At 46.1% G+C, this 17,933-nt stretch overlaps 1 protein-coding gene across 1 annotated transcript; it reads right to left on the reverse strand.

Annotated features, from left to right (window-relative positions):
• Window positions 1-16,286: 16,286 nt before the first annotated feature.
• Window positions 16,287-17,204, reverse strand: LOC141141354 (olfactory receptor 5AP2-like). Its single transcript, XM_073629019.1, has one exon. The coding sequence runs from the start codon at window positions 17,202-17,204 to the stop codon at window positions 16,287-16,289; it is 918 nt and encodes a 305-aa protein (XP_073485120.1).
• Window positions 17,205-17,933: the final 729 nt, after the last annotated feature.

The following is a 17,933-nucleotide window of genomic DNA, read 5'->3' on the forward strand; positions in this document are numbered from 1 at the left end:
GGTTTGTCTTGTGTTGTGTCTTGCAGAGAAAATGGATCTATTGAATGATTAGGACTTTATCCCCATATTTATTGATATGTACAGGGAGCTGCCCTGTCTGTGGCAGGTAAACCACCAATAAAAAAAATAGGCAGGCAGCGCTGGATCAATTGTTGGAATTCATGAAGCCGCAGATCCCCGCGGCAAACATCAACTATTTGAAGGCCACAATTGGTGGCATGAGGAGCACTTATAATAGGGTGGTCCAGGATTCCCAGAGATGAGGAGCTGCAGCAGATGACATTTATGTACCCAGGCTGTGGTACTTTGACAGACTGCATTTTCTGGCAGACCAGAGGGAACCCAGGCCAGCACTCTCCAGTCTTCCTTCAATGCTTCCTTCCACCCCAGCTGAGGCTTCCGATGTCCAACCTGGGCCTTCTAGCCAGGAAGATGTGGAGGAGCCCAGCTTGAGCCAGGTATAGCATTATTCAACATATTTCTTGTCCAAAAAATAATTATGTTAACTAGATGTTATTATTGATCACTAATTTCTGATTTAACAAAGTGTTTTACATATCAATAGACAGTAGTGGCCAAAAATGATTGGGACAAGAATGAAAAATGCTGAAGTCAGAATGATAGTCTTTTCTATTTGTTAACATTCAATTTGCAACAGTCATGAGCTAAAAATTGTGTGTGATTGATGAACCAAAAACTAAAACTATGTCCCTTTTCATACACAGGAAAGCCTCAGCCAGGAGGAGGCCGTGGAAAGTGGCAGCCAGGAGGTGGCTGGGGTAAGTGGCAGCCAGGAGGTGGCCGGGCCCAGTAGACTGCCCGAATCCCAGGTCCCTCCCCTCTGCCTTAAAAAAAACGGCCCTAGAAGAGAAGTAACCTGGAGGAGGCTGCACTTTGGCTATTTCGGAGGGCTACTGCGGCCCTCAGAACCCCCCAATATTCAAGAGGACTATGCCTGCATGGCAGCCTGCAAAATGCAGGAAATGGAGGAGGGCCAATGCCTCTTCTCTGAGGAAGTGATCTTACAAGCCCTAAATAAGGGATTGAGGGGCAAACTCACAAGCTAAAGCCATGTTTGTGAGTTCGACCTCCTCCTCCACCTCCTGCCACAACTCCAACACCAGAGCCACAGCCTGGAAGAAAGCATGTGAGGAAGACAAGAGAGCGATGGCCTGGGTTCAGTCTGGTCTAAAAAAAGACGCAGGCTGTTGTAAGACCACAGCCTGGGGACATATATGTCACCTGCTGCTGTTCATGATCTCTCAGAGTCCTGGACTGGATTGTGCTCCCTATTATATGGACTCCTCATGCTACCAATTTTGGCTGTAAAATAGTTTATGTGTGCCCCGGGGTACAAAGGCTTCGCCAATTTCACCAGTTTCTCCAGCGTTGCCTGTCTCTTTATTTTGTTATGACCCATAATAAATGGCTATTTTTTTCACAAATACTCGCCTATGTGTTTTACTTCAAAAAGGACAAAAAGGACAGTTTAATGTAGATCTTCATAAAAAAATAAATAAAAAATGATCACTATAAAAATAAATTAAAAACATTATTCTGGAGATCTGGCGATAAAAAAAAAAATTATTCATGAGATCACAAGAAATAATAAAGAAATCAGTTTGTCAGAACTCTGTGTGAAAATCAGCTGGAAAAAAAACTTCACAATTCTAGCTTTATAAAGAAGAAGAGAATGCGCTGCATTGAAAGATTACAAAATTTGCAGCGTGACAAATGTGCTATCTCCATTACGAACGCTAGTTTCACCAGACTGAGCGCTTCTGTCTCGTACTTGATTCAGAGCAAAGATCCAGCTCTCCAATTTTTGTTGTCGGAAATTCCGATGGAGCCTACACACAGTCATAATTTCCAACAACAAGCTCCCATCGAAAATTTGTTGTCGGAAAATCCGATCGTGTGTACGCAGCATAAGTCTGGTTGAAAAAAAAATCCATCTAGTTCAGCCAATAGAAGGAAAGAAAAAAAAAGATACATATACATATACATTATCTCACAAAAGTGAGTACACCCCTCACATTATTGTAAATATTTTTTCATGTGACAATACTGAAGAAATTACACTTTGCTACAATGTAGTGAGTGTACAGCTTGTATAACAGTGTAAATTTGCTGTCCCCTCAAAAAAACTAAACACAGCCATTAATGTCTAAACCGCTGGCAACAAAAGTGAGTGCAAGGCAGTGGTCATCTTGGAGGTGTGTTTTGGGTCGTTATCATGTTGGAATTTTGCCCTGCGGTCCAGTTTCTGAAGGGAGGGGATCATGCTCTGCTTCAGTATGTCACAGTACATGTTGGAATTCATGGTTCCCTCAATGAACTGTAGCTCCTCAGTGCCGGAAGCACTCATGTAGCCCCAGACCATGACAATCCCACCACCATGCTTGACTGTAGGCAAGGCACACTTGTCTTTGTACTCCTCACCTGGTTGCTGCCACACACGCCTGATACCATCTGAACCAAATAAGTTTATCTTGGTCTCATCAGACCACAGGACATTGGATCCAGTCAGGGCCGTCTTTACTGCAGGGCAAACGGGGCATCTGCCCAGGGCCCCGCCAATGTTGAGGAGCCCAAAGCAGCTGCCCTTGGAGCCTGTGCCGCCCGCCGTCTTTTTTTTCAGCCGAGTTCCTCCCCCTCCGGGATCCGGTACTGGTTGCTGAGCTGCCCACTATTGTCACTTGTAAATACAGGAGCGCTGCTTCTGTATTTACAAGTGACAGCGCTCTCCTCTCTGCGGCTATTCACATCCCTCCCTTTTCTGCAAAACACATCCTCGATATCTATCAGAGAGCAGAGAGAACAGAGAAGGGAAAGGATGGGGGAAGTACACAGGCAGAAGCTGCTTCAAGCCATGGACATTCAGTAAGTTACAGCTGCTCTTCTGCAGCCACACTCTGAGGTTATTTACCTGGTGAGGACTCGGGATGTGCTCAGTACTGAAAGGGGGGGTATTGATGCCAGAGGAATGCTGAGTATTGACGGGGGTAAGCTCCAAACTGGAATCTGGGGAGAGGAGAGCTCTGTACTTGCACGGGGACTTGGATGTACACAATACAACACTAAATCCTGCACTCCATGCACAGATCAACCCTCAATCCTGCACTCCGTATGCAGATCCCCCCTAAATCCTGCACTCCGTACACAGATCGCCCCTAAATCCTGCACTCCGTACACAGATCCACCCTAAATCCTGTACTCCCTATACAGATCCCCCTAAATCCTGCACTCAGTACACAGATCCCCCCTAAATCCTGCACTCCGTACACAGATCCCCCCTAAATACTGCACTCCATACACATATCACCCCTAAATTCTGCACTCTGTACACAGATCCACCCTAAATCCTGTACTCCCTACACAGATCCCCCTAAATCCTGTACTCCGTACACAGATCCCCCCTAAATCCTGCACTCTGTACACAGATCCCCCCTAAATCCTGCACTCTGTACACAGATCCCCCTAAATCATCCTGCACTCCGTACACAGATCACCCATGAATCCTGCACTCCGCACACAGATCATCCCTCAATCCTGCACTCCGTACACAGAAGCCCCCTAAATCCTGCACTCCGTATACAGATCCCCCTAAATCCTGCACTCCATACACAGATCACCCATAAATCCTGTACTCCATACACAGATCTCCCTAAATCCTGCACTCCGTACACAGATACCCCTAACTCCTGCACTCTGCACACAGATCAACCCTCAATCCTGCACTCCGTACACAGATCACCCCTAAATCCTGCACTCCGTACACAGATCCACCCTAAATCCTGTACTCTCTACACAGATCCCCCTAAATCCTGCACTCAGTACACAGATCCCCCCTAAATCCTGCACTCCGTACACAGATGCCCCCTAAATACTGCACTCCATACACAGATCACCCCTAAATCCTGCACTCTGTACACAGATCCACCCTAAATCCTGTACTCCCTACACAGATCCCCCTAAATCCTGCACTCCATACACAGATCCCCCCTAAATCCTGCACTCTGTACACAGATCCCCCCTAAATCCTGCACTCTGTACACAGATCCCCCCTAAATCAGCCTGCACTCCGTACACAGATCACCCATAAATCCTGCACTCCGCACACAGATCATCCCTCAATCCTGCACTCCGTACACAGAAGCCCGCTAAATCCTGCACTCCGTATACAGATCCCCCTAAATCCTGCACTCCATACACAGATCACCCATAAATCCTGTACTCCATACACAGATCCCCCTAAATCCTGCACTCCGTACACAGATCCCCCATAAATCCTGCACTCTGTACACAGATCACCCCTCAATTCTGCACTCCGTACACAGATCCCCCTTAAATCCTGCACTCTGTACACAGATCCCCCCTAAATCCCGCACTCCGTACACAGATCTCCCCTAAATCCTGTACTCCGTACACAGATCCCCCCTAAATCATGCACTCTGTACAAAGCTCACCCCTCAATCCTGCACTCCATACACAGCTCACCCCTAAACTCTGCACTCTATACACAGCTCACCCCTCAATCCTGCACTCTGTACACAGCTTATCCCTCAATCCTGCACTCCGTACACAGATCCCCCTAAATCCTGCACTCCATACACAGATCACCCATAAATCCTGCACTCCATACACAGATCCTCCCTAAATCCTGTACTCCATACACAGATCACCCATAAATCCTGCACTCCATACAAAGATCCCCCCTAAATTCTGCACTCTGTACACAGCTCACCCCTCAATCCTGCACTCCGTACAGAGCTCACCCCTCAATCCTGCACTCCGTACCCAGAACCCCCCTAAATCCTGCACTCCGTACATACATCCCCCTAAATCCTGCACTTCGTACAAAGATCACCCATAGATCCTGCACTCTATACACAGATTCCCCCCTAAATCCTGCATTCTGTACACAGCTCATCCATCAATCCTGTACTCTGTACACAGCTCATCCCTAAACTCTGCACTCCGTACACAGATCACCCATAAATCCTGCACTCCGTACACAGAATCCCCCTAAATCCTGCCCTCTGTACACAGACCCCCCTAAATTCTGCACTTCGTACACAGATCACCCATAGATCCTGCACTCTATACATAGATCCCCCTAAATCCTGCAGTCTATAAACAGCTCACACCTCAATCCTGCACACCGTATACAGATCGCCCATAAATCCTGCACTCCGTACACAGATCACCCATAAATCTTGCACTCCGCACACAGATCACCCTTCAATCCTGCACTCCGTACACAGATCCCCCCTAAATCCTGCACTCTGTACACAGATCCCCCTAAATCCTGCACCCCATACACAGATCACCAATAAATCCTGTACTCCATACGCAGATCCCCCCTAAATCCTGCACTCCGTACACAGATCCCCCTAAATCCTGCACTCCGTACACAGATCACCCATAAATCCCGCACTCCGCACACAGATCATCCCTCAATCCTGCACTCCGTACACAGATCCCCCTAAATCCTGTACTCCGTACACAGATTCCCCTTAAATCCTGCACTCCGCACACAGCTCACCCCTCAATCCTGCACTCCATCCACAGCTCACCCCTAAACTCTGCACTCTATACACAGCTCACCCCTCAATCCTGCACTCTGTACACAGCTCACTCCTCAATCCTGCACTCCGTACACAGATCCCCCCTAAATCCTGCACTCCGTACACAGATCACCATAAATCCTGCACTCCATATAGAGCTCGCCCCTCAATCCTGTACTCCATACACAGAACCCCTTTAAATACTGCACTCCGTACACAGATCCCCCTAAATGCTGCACTTCGTACACAGATCACCCATAGATCCTGCACTCTATACATAGATCCCCCTAAATCCTGCAGTCTATAAACAGCTCACACCTCAATCCTGCACACCGTACACAGATCACCCATAAATCCTGCACTCCGTACACAGATCACCCATAAATCCTGCACTCCGCACACAGATCACCCTTCAATCCTGCACTCCGTACACAGATCCCCCCTAAATCCTGCACTCTGTACACAGATCCCCCTAAATCCTGCACTCCATACACAGATCACCAATAAATCCTGTACTCCATACGCAGATCCCCCCTAAATCCTGCACTCCGTACACAGATCCCCCTAAATCCTGCACTCCGTACACAGATCACCCATAAATCCTGCACTCCGCACACAGATCATCCCTCAATCCTGCACTCCGTACACAGATCCCCTCAATCCTGCACTCCGTACACAGATCCCCCTAAATCCTGCACTCCGCACACAGCTCACCCCTCAATCCTGCACTCCATCCACAGCTCACCCCTAAACTCTGCACCCTATACACAGCTCACCCCTCAATCCTGCACTCTGTACACAGCTCACCCCTCAATCCTGCACTCTGTACACAGCTCACTCCTCAATCCTGCACTCCGTACACAGATCCCCCCTAAATCCTGCACTCCGTACACAGATCACCCATAAATCCTGCACTCCATATAGAGCTCACCCCTCAATCCTGTACTCCATACACAGAACCCCTTTAAATACTGCACTCCGTACACAGATCCCCCTAAATCCTGCACTTCGTACACAGATCACCCATAGGTCCTGCACTACATACATAGATCCCCCTAAATCCTGCACTCTGTACACAGCTCACCCCTCAATCATGCACTCTATACACAGCTCACCCCTCAATCTTGCACTCTGTACACAGCTCACCCCTCAATCCTGCACTCCATACACAGATCACCCATAAATCCTGCACTCCATACACAGATCCCCCCTAAATCCTGCACTCCATACACAGCTCACCCCTAAACTCTGCACTCTATACACAGCTCACCCCTAAATCCTGCACTCTGTACACAGATCACCCATAAATCCTGCACTCTGTACACAGCTCACCCCTCAATCCTGCACTCCGTACACAGATCACCCATAAATCCTGCACTCCATACACAGATCCCCCTAAATCCTGTACTCCATACACAGATCCCCCTAAATCCTGTACTCCGTACACAGATCCCCCCTAAATCCTGTACTCCGTACATAGATCCCCTAAATCCTGCACTCTGTACACAGTCAAAGCTCACCCCTCAATCCTGCACTCCGTACACAGCTCACCCCTCGATCCTGCATTCCGTACACAGCTCACCCCTCAATCCTGCACTCTGTGCACAGCTCACCCCTCAATCCTGCACTCTGTACACAGCTCACCCCTCAATCCTGCACTCCGTACACAGATCTCCCTAAATCCTGCACTTTGCACACAGATCCCCCTAAATCCTGTACTCCATACACAGATCCCCCCTAAATCCTGCCCTCTGTACACAGCTCACCCCTCAATCCTGCACTCCATACACAGCTCACCCCTAAACTCTGCACTCTATACACAGCTCACCCCTCAATCCTGCACTCTGTACACAGCTCACCCCTCAATACTGCACTCCGTACACAGATCCCCCCTAAATCCTGCACTCCGTACACAGATCACCCATAATTACTGCACTCCGTACACAGATCCTCCCTAAATCCTGTACTCCGTACACAGATCCCCCCTAAATCCTGTACTCTGTACACAGATCACCCATAAATCCTGCACTCCATATAGAGCTCACCCCTCAATCCTGTACTCCGTACACAGAACCCCTTTAAATACTGCACTCCGTACACAGATCCCCCTAAATCCTGCACTTCGTACACAGATCACCCATAGATCCTGCACTACATACATAGATCCCCCCTAAATCCTGCACTCTGTATACAGCTCACCCCTCAATCATGCACTCTATACACAGCTCACCCCTCAATCTTGCACTCTGTACACAGCTCACCCCTCAATCCTGCACTCCATACACAGATCACCCATAAATTCTGCACTCCATACACAGATCCCCCCTAAATCCTGCACTCCATACACAGCTCACCCCTAAACTCTGCACTCTATACACAGCTCACCCCTAAATCCTGCACTCTGTACACAGATCACCCATAAATCCTGCACTCTGTACACAGCTCACCCCTCAATCCTGCACTCCTTACACAGATCACCCATAAATCCTGCACTCCATACACAGATCCCCCTAAATCCTGTACTCCATACACAAATCCCCCTAAATCCTGTACTCCGTACACAGATCCCCCTCAAATCCTGTACTCCGTACATAGATCCCCTAAATCCTGCACTCTGTACACAGTCACAGCTCACCCCTCAATCCTGCACTCCGTACACAGCTCACCCCTCGATCCTGCATTCCGTACAAAGCTCACCCCTCAATCCTGCACTCTGTGCACAGCTCACCCCTCAATCCTGCACTCTGTACACAGCTCACCCCTCAATCCTGCACTCCGTACACAGATCTCCCTAAATCCTGTACTCCATACACAGATCCCCCCTAAATACTGCCCTCTGTACACAGCTCACCCCTCAATCCTGCACTCCATACACAGCTCACGCCTAAACTCTGCACTTTATACACAGCTCACCCCTCAATCCTGCACTCTGTACACAGCTCACCCCTCAATACTGCACTCCGTACACAGATCCCCCCTAAATCCTGCACTCCGTACACAGATCACCCATAATTACTGCACTCCGTACACAGATCCTCCCTAAATCCTGTACTCCGTACACAGATCCCCCCTAAATCCTGCACTTTGTACACAGCTCACCCCTCAATCCTGCACTCCGTACAGAGCTCACCCCTAAATCCTGTACTCCGTACACAAATCCCCCCTAAATCCTGTACTCCATACATAGATCCCCCTAAATCCTGCACTCTGTACACAGCTCACCCCACAATCCTGCACTCCGTACACAGCTCACGCCTCGATCCTGCACTCAGTACACAGCTCACCCCTAAATCCTGCACTCTGTGCACAGCTCACCCCTCAATCCTGCACTCTGTACACAGCTCACCCATAAATCCTGCACTCCATACACAGATCCCCCTGAATCCTGTACTCCGTGCACAGATCCCCCTAAATCCTGCACTTCATACACAGATCCCCCTAAGTCCTGTACTCCATACACAGATCCCCCCTAAATCCTGCCCTCTGTAAACAGCTCACCCCTCAATCCTGCACTCAATACACAGCTCACCCCTAAACTCTGCACTCTATACACAGCTCACCCCTCAATCCTGCACTCTGTACACAGATCCCCCCTAAATCCTGCACTCCGTACACAGATCACCCATAATTACTGCACTCTGTACACAGGTTCTCCCTAAATCCTGTACTGCATACACAGATCCCCCCTAAATCCTGCACTCTGTACACAGCTCACCCCTCAATCCTGCACTCTGTACAGAGCTCACACCTAAATCCTGTACTCTGTACACAGATCCCCCCTAAATCCTGTACTCCATACACAGATCCCCCCTAAATCCTGTACTCAGTACATAGATCCCCCTAAATCCTGCACTCTGTACACAGTCACAGCTCACCCCTCAATCCTGCACTCCGTACACAGCTCACCCCTCGATCCTGCACTCTGTGCACAGCTCACTCCTCAATCCTGCACTCTGTACACAGCTCACCCCTCAATCCTGCACTCCGTACACAGATCTCCCTAAATCCTGCACTTCGTACACAGATCCCCTAAATCCTGTACTCCATACACAGATCCCCCCTAAATCCTGCCCTCTGTACACAGCTCACCCCTCAATCCTGCACTCCATACACAGCTCACCCCTAAACTCTGCACTCTATACACAGCTCACCCCTCAATCCTGCACTCTGTACACAGCTCATCCCTCAATCCTGCACTCCGTACACAGATCCCCCCTAAATCCTGCACTCCATACACAGATCACCCATAATTACTGCACTCCGTACACAGATCCTCCCTAAATCCTGTACTCCGTACACAGATCCCCCCTAAATCCTGCACTCTGTACACAGCTCACCCCTCAATCCTGCACTCTGTACAGAGCTCACCCCTAAATCCTGTACTCCGTACACAGATCCCCCTAAATCCTGTACTCCGTACATAGATCCCCCTAAATCCTGCACTCTGTACACAGCTCACCCCTCAATCCTGCACTCCGTACACAGCTCACCCCTTGATCCTGCACTCAGTACACAGCTCACCCCTCAATCCTGCACTCTGTGCACAGCTCACCCCTTAATCCTGCACTCTATACACAGCTCACCCCTCAATCCTGCACACTGTACACAGATCCCCCTAAATCCTGTACCTCATGCATAGATCCCCCCTAAATCCTGCCCTCTGTACACAGCTCACCCCTTAATCCTGCACTCCATACACAGCTCACCCCTAAACTCTGCACTCTATACACAGCTCACCCCTTAATCCTGCACTCTGTACATAGCTCACCCCTCAATCCTGCACTCTGTACACAGCTCACCCCTCAATCCTGCACTCCGTACACAGATCCCCCTAAATCCTGCACTCCGTACACAGATCACCCATAATTACTGCACTCCGTACACAGATCCTCCCTAAATCCTGTACTCCGTACACAGATCCCCCTAAATCCTGCACTCTATACACAGCTCACCCCTCAATCCTGCACTCCATACAGAGCTCACCCCTCAATCCTGAACTGCGTACACAGAACCCCCCTAAATCCTGCACTCCGTACACAGATCCCCCCTAAATCCTGCACTCCATACACAGCTCACCCCTATACTCTGCACTCTATACACAGCTCATCCCTCAATCGTGCACTTTGTACACAGCTCACCCCTCAACCCTGCACTCCATACACAGCTCACCCCTAAACTCTGCACTCTATACACAGCTCATCCCTCAATCGTGCACTTTGTACACAGCTCACCCCTCAACCCTGCACTCCATACACAGCTCACCCCTAAACTCTGCACTCTATACACAGCTCATCCCTCAATCCTGCACTTTGTACACAGTTCACCCCTCAATCCTGCACTCCGTACACAGATCACCCATAAATCCTGCACTTTGTACACAGATCCCCCCTAAATCCTGCACTCTGTACACAGCTCACCCCTCAATCCTGCACTCTGTACACAGCTCACTCCTCAATTCTGCACTCCATACACAGCTCACCCCTAAATCCTGCACTCCGTACACAGCTCACTTCTCAATCCTTCACCCTGTACACAGCTCACCCCTAAATCCTGCACCCTGTATATAGCTCACCCCTTGATCCTGCACTCCGTACATAGCTCACCCCTAAAACCTGCACTCTTTACACAGCTCACCCCTAAATCCTGCACTCTGTACCAAGCTCACCCTTCAATCCTGCACTCCATACACAGCTCACCCCTAAATCCTGCACCCTGTATATAGCTCACCCCTCAATCCTGCTCTCCGTACACAGCTCACCCCTAAATCCTGCACTCTGTCCATAGTGTATCCCTTAACCCTGCACTGTGTACATAGCTCACCCCTCCACACTGGTCTTCCACACTGCTCTACTGCAGTTGGCATAACTAGTCATTTATTTCTGGTAGCCTGTCCTCAGGGATACTGCTCCTATTGGGCTCTGTTCCTAGCTGCACTCATTTAACCTTCATAGCTGTGTGTGCTCTGCACTGCTCATTGCTAATAGCAAGTTCTAGGAATTTTCTGTCTATTGATGGGTCCCCTCACCTCTCCAGTCCATGGTGTGCAGGCAGTGAGCAGATGATGTGCTGTAACCTTCAGCAACCAATCAGTGAGCTGTATTGATGTGCTGTGACATCTAGCAACCAATAAGTAAGTGGTAATGATGCACAGTAACCTCTAGCAACCAATCAGTGAGCGGTAAACATGTAACCTCTAGCAACTAATGAGTGAGCGGTAAGCATGTAACCTCTAGCAACCTGTAGCAACCAATTAGTGAGCGGTAAACATGTAACCTCTAGCAATGAATTGGTTAGCAGAAATTATGTGCTGTAACCTCTAACAACTAATTGATGAGTCGTAATATTTGATGTAACCTCTAGCATCCAGTCAATGATCAGTAATGATATGCTGTAACCTCTGGCAACCTATCTCAATTGTTTTCTGACCAGATTTGAAGTGGGGGGCCCAAAGGCAATTTTTGTCCAGGGTCCAATCAATATTAAAGACGGCCCTGGTTCCAGTAATCCGTGTCCTTAGTCTGCTTGTCTTCAGCAAACTGTTTGCGGGCTTTCTTGTGCATCATCTTTAGAAGAGGCTTCCTTCTGGGACGACAGCCATGCAGACCAATTTGATGCAGTGTGCGACATATGGTCTGAGCATTGACAGGCTGATCCCCCACCCCTTCAACCTCTGCAGCAATGCTGGCAGCACTCATACATCTATTTCCCAAAGACAACTTCTGGAAATGATGCTAAGCATGTGCACTCAACTTCTTTGGTGAACTATGGCGAGGCCTGTTCTGAGCGGATCCTGTCCTGTAAAACCGCTGCAGCTCAGTTTCAGGGTCTTGGCAATCTTCTTATAGCCTAGGCCAATTCTTTTTTCTTAGATTCTCAGAGAGTTCTTTGCCGTGGGGTGCCATGTTGAACTTCCAGTGACCTCATGGCAAAGAACTCCCTGAGGATCTGAAAAAAAAAGAATTGTATGGGAGAGTGAGAGCGATAAGACCAAATTTAACACACCTGCTCCCCATTCACACCTGAAACCTTGTACCACTAACGAGTCACATGACACTGGGGAGGGAAAATTGCTAATTGGGCCCAATTTGGAAATTTTCACTTAGGAGTGTACTCAGTTTTGTTGCCAGCGGTTTAGACATTAATGGCTGTGTGTTGAGTTTTTTTAGGGGACAGCAAATTTACACTGTTATACAAGCTGTACACTCAATACTTTACATTGTAGCAAAGTGTCATTTCATCAGTGCTGTCACTTGAAAAGATAGAATAAAATATTTACAAAAATGTGAGGGGTGTACTCACTTTTGCGAGATACTGTATATAAACAAACAGATATCAGTCAACACTAAATGCCAACAGTGAATAAATTGCTGCCAGTACTTAAAAAAGGGTTTTTTCACCTCACCTTTAAACTGATATAGGATAAATTTAGTACAGCGCAGTCATCAGTAAAGTAGTAATGTAACATACATAAAACACAATAGAAGTGTACCAAAAAGAAAAAGTCTCTTGAAGTGGTTGTATACCCTAATTTGTAATTTTTTTCTACAGGTAAGCCTATAATAAGGCTTACCTGTAGGTAAAATTAATATCTCCTAAACCTGTACGGTTTAGAACATATTCCCTTTGCATGCAGCCGCTGACATCAACGGCGCATGCGCTCTGTATGCCCGGGTGAAGGTCCAGCAGACAGTGCCGGACCTTGCTGGTAAGAAGACGGTAATAGTGAGGTCATCGCGGCTCCAGACACTCACAGCGCCAGAACTGCAAACCCGGAAGGGCAAGATGTCAGCTCCCTCAGCGTGGACCGGGCTGCTAAAGGGGGGCTTCGATTTAAGGTAAGTATTTCATAATGAACTAGTATACGGTGCATACTAGCTCATTATGCCTTTGCCTTGCAGGGTTTTTTTTTGTTTTTTTTTATAGATGTGCGGGTATACAACAGCTTTAATATCCAAGTATATTGACACAATTCACTTCTTCCCAAAAATGTGAAACGATCACAATAAATCAAAAACAGGTTCTTGTGTAATCCACCATCAGTGCTCTCTAGCAGCTCACCTCCAGCTTTGACTCCTGTTTTACCAGAGAGTCAAAGCATCCAGTTCCCCTTGAGGGCTATATGGGGGTCTGTGCGGATGGATGGATATCCTTATAGCTTTCACAGCTGAACTCTCTCCTTTGTGGGATGTTCACATGTAATACTGGCCATATAAAATAGAAAACATACCATCTAGCGTTCGCTGTAAAAAACAATTTTATTGCCATAAAATCTTATAGTGGTTCACTTACATAAAAGGCATTAAAAGCCGTGCCAGTTGAAAACTGCACAATGTAAAATCTGCCTGCTTACCGCTGTCTGGTTAAGAATGATTGCGGGATAGCATCAGCTCATCACTCCTTATTCCATACGCATTGAGTCCTCGTGTGGACTTCTTCAGTGGGGTCATAAACATGTACAATAAAGTGCCTGTTTATGTACATGGTGACTGGATTCACATATTGATTTTATGGACTTATAATATATATTCACCATTTATTTCGTTTTTATTAATATATGGATGATTCATTATTTGTCACATATTGGGGTAGCGCCTTGCCTTATTTTAGTTCTGTTCCTAAGTGTTACTCTGGCACTTAAAAGGGCAGCTGCCTTGACATAGTTACTTTATACTAGCTGGAGTTGATGCCCTCTCATGTTTTTTCTATTCGTTTTTACCTGATGATCCTGGTGATATTTTTCAACTTCCTTCAAGAGACCAAGCCATCCAACAAGAATGGAAGTTATATGGTTGAGACTAATCATTTATCACTGCCAGGGTTCTTACAGTGGCCAGCTTTTATTAATTTAGTTAAACCCAAAAGGAAAAAAATAATGTTTCTAAAACTGCTTGAAAATGAGAGGCAATGGCAATCACTAATTGGTCTGCACAGCTATGTGGCCTTGCTAACCAATGAGAAGCACATCTGAGACTTCTTCTGATAAGGTGTCCAAGAAGAAAGAAGCACCTCTCATCATTCAGAACGGTCACCTGGTTGGACTAAAGAGCACTAGCCATTGCGAGCATGGCAACGTGGGGTATAACTGCTGTTATGTCTAGTGGTGTCTTGAGGGCTGACCAGGATATTTGGAGTTAGTTAACTTTTTGTGAAAAGGTGAATTTACCCTATAGGTCATGGGCTGCATAAAACAAAAGAATGCATTTTTTTTACTTTCGGGTTACTTTAACTGACATCATATGCAGATCACATTTCACCTCTTTGATCTGCAGGTGAATGAACAGAGTAAATACAAAAGTAAAGATAATGTCAATTTAGAATTTCTGAGCTCATGTCTGACCAATATTTATAAATAGTCAGATGGTCCATTTTTTGCATAGCAATGGCAGTTGTGCCGCGTACACACGCTCGGACATTCCGACAATAAATTCCTGGATTTTTTCAGACGGATGTTGGCTCCAACTTGTTTTGCCTATACACGGTTGCACAAATGTTGTCGGAAATTCCGAACGTTAAGAACGCGGTGATGTACAAGACGTTTGACGAGAACAATTGAATGTTCAATAGCCAGTGCGGCTCTTCTGCTTGATTGCGAGCATGCGTGGAATTTTGTGCGTCGGAATTGTGTACACACGATCGGAATTTCCGACAACAAGCTCTAAAATTTTTGTTGTCGGAAATTCTGACAGCAAATGTCCGATGGAGCCTACACACGGTTGGAGTTTCTGACAACACGCTCCCATCGAACATTTGTTGTAGGAAATTCCGACCGTGTGTACGCGCCATTAGTGTCGCTATATTTACATATCAACTTCCAGCTGGGGAGATGGAGGAATGGCAGCTGCAGAGAAATGCAGGGTGTTTTATACATGCCCTATGTACTTTAATTGTGTTTTTTGGGCATGTATTGCATGTCCAAATCAACAACTGTTTACATTTTAGAAAGAGTTATTGGGCTTTGTAAACAATATTTTTTTCAGCAGAAGATAGGGAAACTAGAAAATGTGAAAAGGAACCTAACACTCCACCTTGGGGTAGAAAATAAGAGTAACTTATATTAACGTGACCCTGTAACCACCTGGTCACTTCTCCACATAAGGCAGACTGTAAAAGAAGAGTGAATGGCCCAGTTTTGAAAAACCCCTTTGCTGCTCCATGTTGCTGCTTGTATTCGACCCAGTTGTGTTTGCTGCTTTTTTGTACATGCAAATAATTTATAGCTTCTCAGAAAACTTTTTGTCTTGCATTCATCTTTTTGGAAAAAGTGAAGTATCTCTTGGTGGCTCAGATCTTTCCCTGAATTCACCTACTCTCTCCCTGTTCTTCTGTATCTTCATTCTACATTATGACTTACAAGCCCTAATCCTAACCCTGCCTAACCTGCCAGACTTTCTGTGTGCCACTAGATGGTAGAGCAAATCCTATAGAATAAAATCACACTAAGAAATACATTTGCCAAAAAAACAGATGGTAAAAGTATACTTGTGAGAAAGGACCCATAAACCTGTACAGATTTGTTAAGTTGCTGGTCATTTTCTACTTTGTGTATTGGTGATTCCATTCACTGCATCACATTTAAAATGGCAACTGGAGCTAGAGCCTCTTCTGTTGTGCAAAATCATGTTACCACTCCTAACTGTAAAACGTGATAGAACTTAAACTTAGAACATTGAACCAATTTTATCTTCAGCAAGCTGACCTAATCAATTGCAAATCCTTCTAAGCTCTTATCAGCAAAGTCATGGCTTTTTGAACATCTTTATTCCTCAGGCTGTAGATCAAGGGGTTGATCATTGGGGTGATCAGCGTGTAAAATACTGCCACTATTTTGTCTGTGTCCTCTGTGACTGCATTTTCAGGTTTACCGTACACAAATATGGATGTCCCATAAAAAATGACCACCACCACAAGGTGGGAAATACACGTGGAAAATGCTTTGCTCTTTCCCAAACTAATTTTCATGACAGCAGTTATGATTCGGATGTATGAAATAAGGATTAATGAAAGTGGGATGAAAAGCATGAAGGGCAAGAAAACCAGTATTAAGTTTTTGATTGCTGAGGTGTCACTGCAAGAGAGCTGAAGCAATAGAGGGAGCTCACAGAAAAAGTGGTTCATGGTGTTAGGACCACAGTATATTAGTCTGAATGTTAAATATGTTTCAAAAGATGCAGCAAAGCAACCACTCAACAATGACATGCTGATCATTCGAAAACAAACAGTTGTGTTCATAATCATATTGTAATGCAGAGGGATGCAGATAGCAACATATCGGTCATAGGCCATGAATGCCAGAAGCAGACACTCAGTTTGCCCCATAGTCAGGGAAATGCAGAACTGGACAGCACAACCAGTGAAGGAAATACTCTTTTTAGGTGAAAGAAAATTTGCTAAAGTTTTGGGTACAACGGAGGAAGTCCAGCAGATGTCCAAGAAAGAGAGACTAGACAAGAAGAAGTACATGGAGGTGTGCAAACGTTTGTCAGTCCTCACAGCCAGAAGGAGAAGGAGATTCCCAGTCAATGAGGTCAGGTAAACTATCAGAAAAATATGAAACAACAAAACCTGTATAAAAGGATCCATCGAGAGTCCAAGAAGAATGAACTCAGTGACAGTGCTTTGGTTTTGGGTGTACATATCAATCACTACAAATTGTGATGAAGAAATATTTTTGGATTATATAAAGTCATCATATGTGATAATATACATTGTACATGCTAATACTGCCATTTTCATTTCCCGTTACATAGATAAGAAACCTTTAATAGGGATGGGCCGACATGCCCCAGAACATACCGAACAGGCAAAAAATTCGGCAGAACACACGAACACCGTTAAAGTCTATGGGACATGAACATGAATAATTAAAAGTGCTCATTTTAAAGGCTTATATGCAAGTTATTGTCATAAAAATTGTTTGGGGACCCGGGTCCTGCCCCAGGCGACATATATCAATGCAAAAAAATTTTTTAAAACGTCTGTTTTTTCGGGAGCAGTGATTTTTTTTAATGCTTAAAGTGAAACAATAAAAATGAAATATTCCTGGGGGGTGTCTATAGTATGCCTGAAAGTGGTGCATTTTTCCCATGTTTAGACCAGTACCACAGCAAAATTACATTTCTAAAGGAAAAATTGTCATTTAAATGCAGCTGTAATGAATTGTCGGGTCTTTGCAATATAGATAAAACTCATTGAAAAAAAGAGCATGGGATCCCCCCCCCCCCAGTCTATTACCAGGTCCTTTGGGTCTGGTATGAATATTAAGGTGAGCTACGAAACAAAATAAAAAAAAAATTGTGTGGGGGGCACCTAAAATCCATACCAGGGCCTTCGGGTCTGATATAGAAATTAAGGGGAACCCTGCGC

The sequence above is a fragment of the Aquarana catesbeiana genome, linkage group LG04 (assembly GCF_042186555.1).
Source record: "Aquarana catesbeiana isolate 2022-GZ linkage group LG04, ASM4218655v1, whole genome shotgun sequence".
Lineage (NCBI taxonomy): Eukaryota > Metazoa > Chordata > Amphibia > Anura > Ranidae > Aquarana > Aquarana catesbeiana.

Excerpts from the sequence above, each read along its gene's own strand:
- LOC141141354 (XM_073629019.1), bottom strand. The coding sequence starts at position 17,204 with ATGTACACCCAAAACCAAAGCACTGTCACTGAGTTCATTCTTCTTGGA.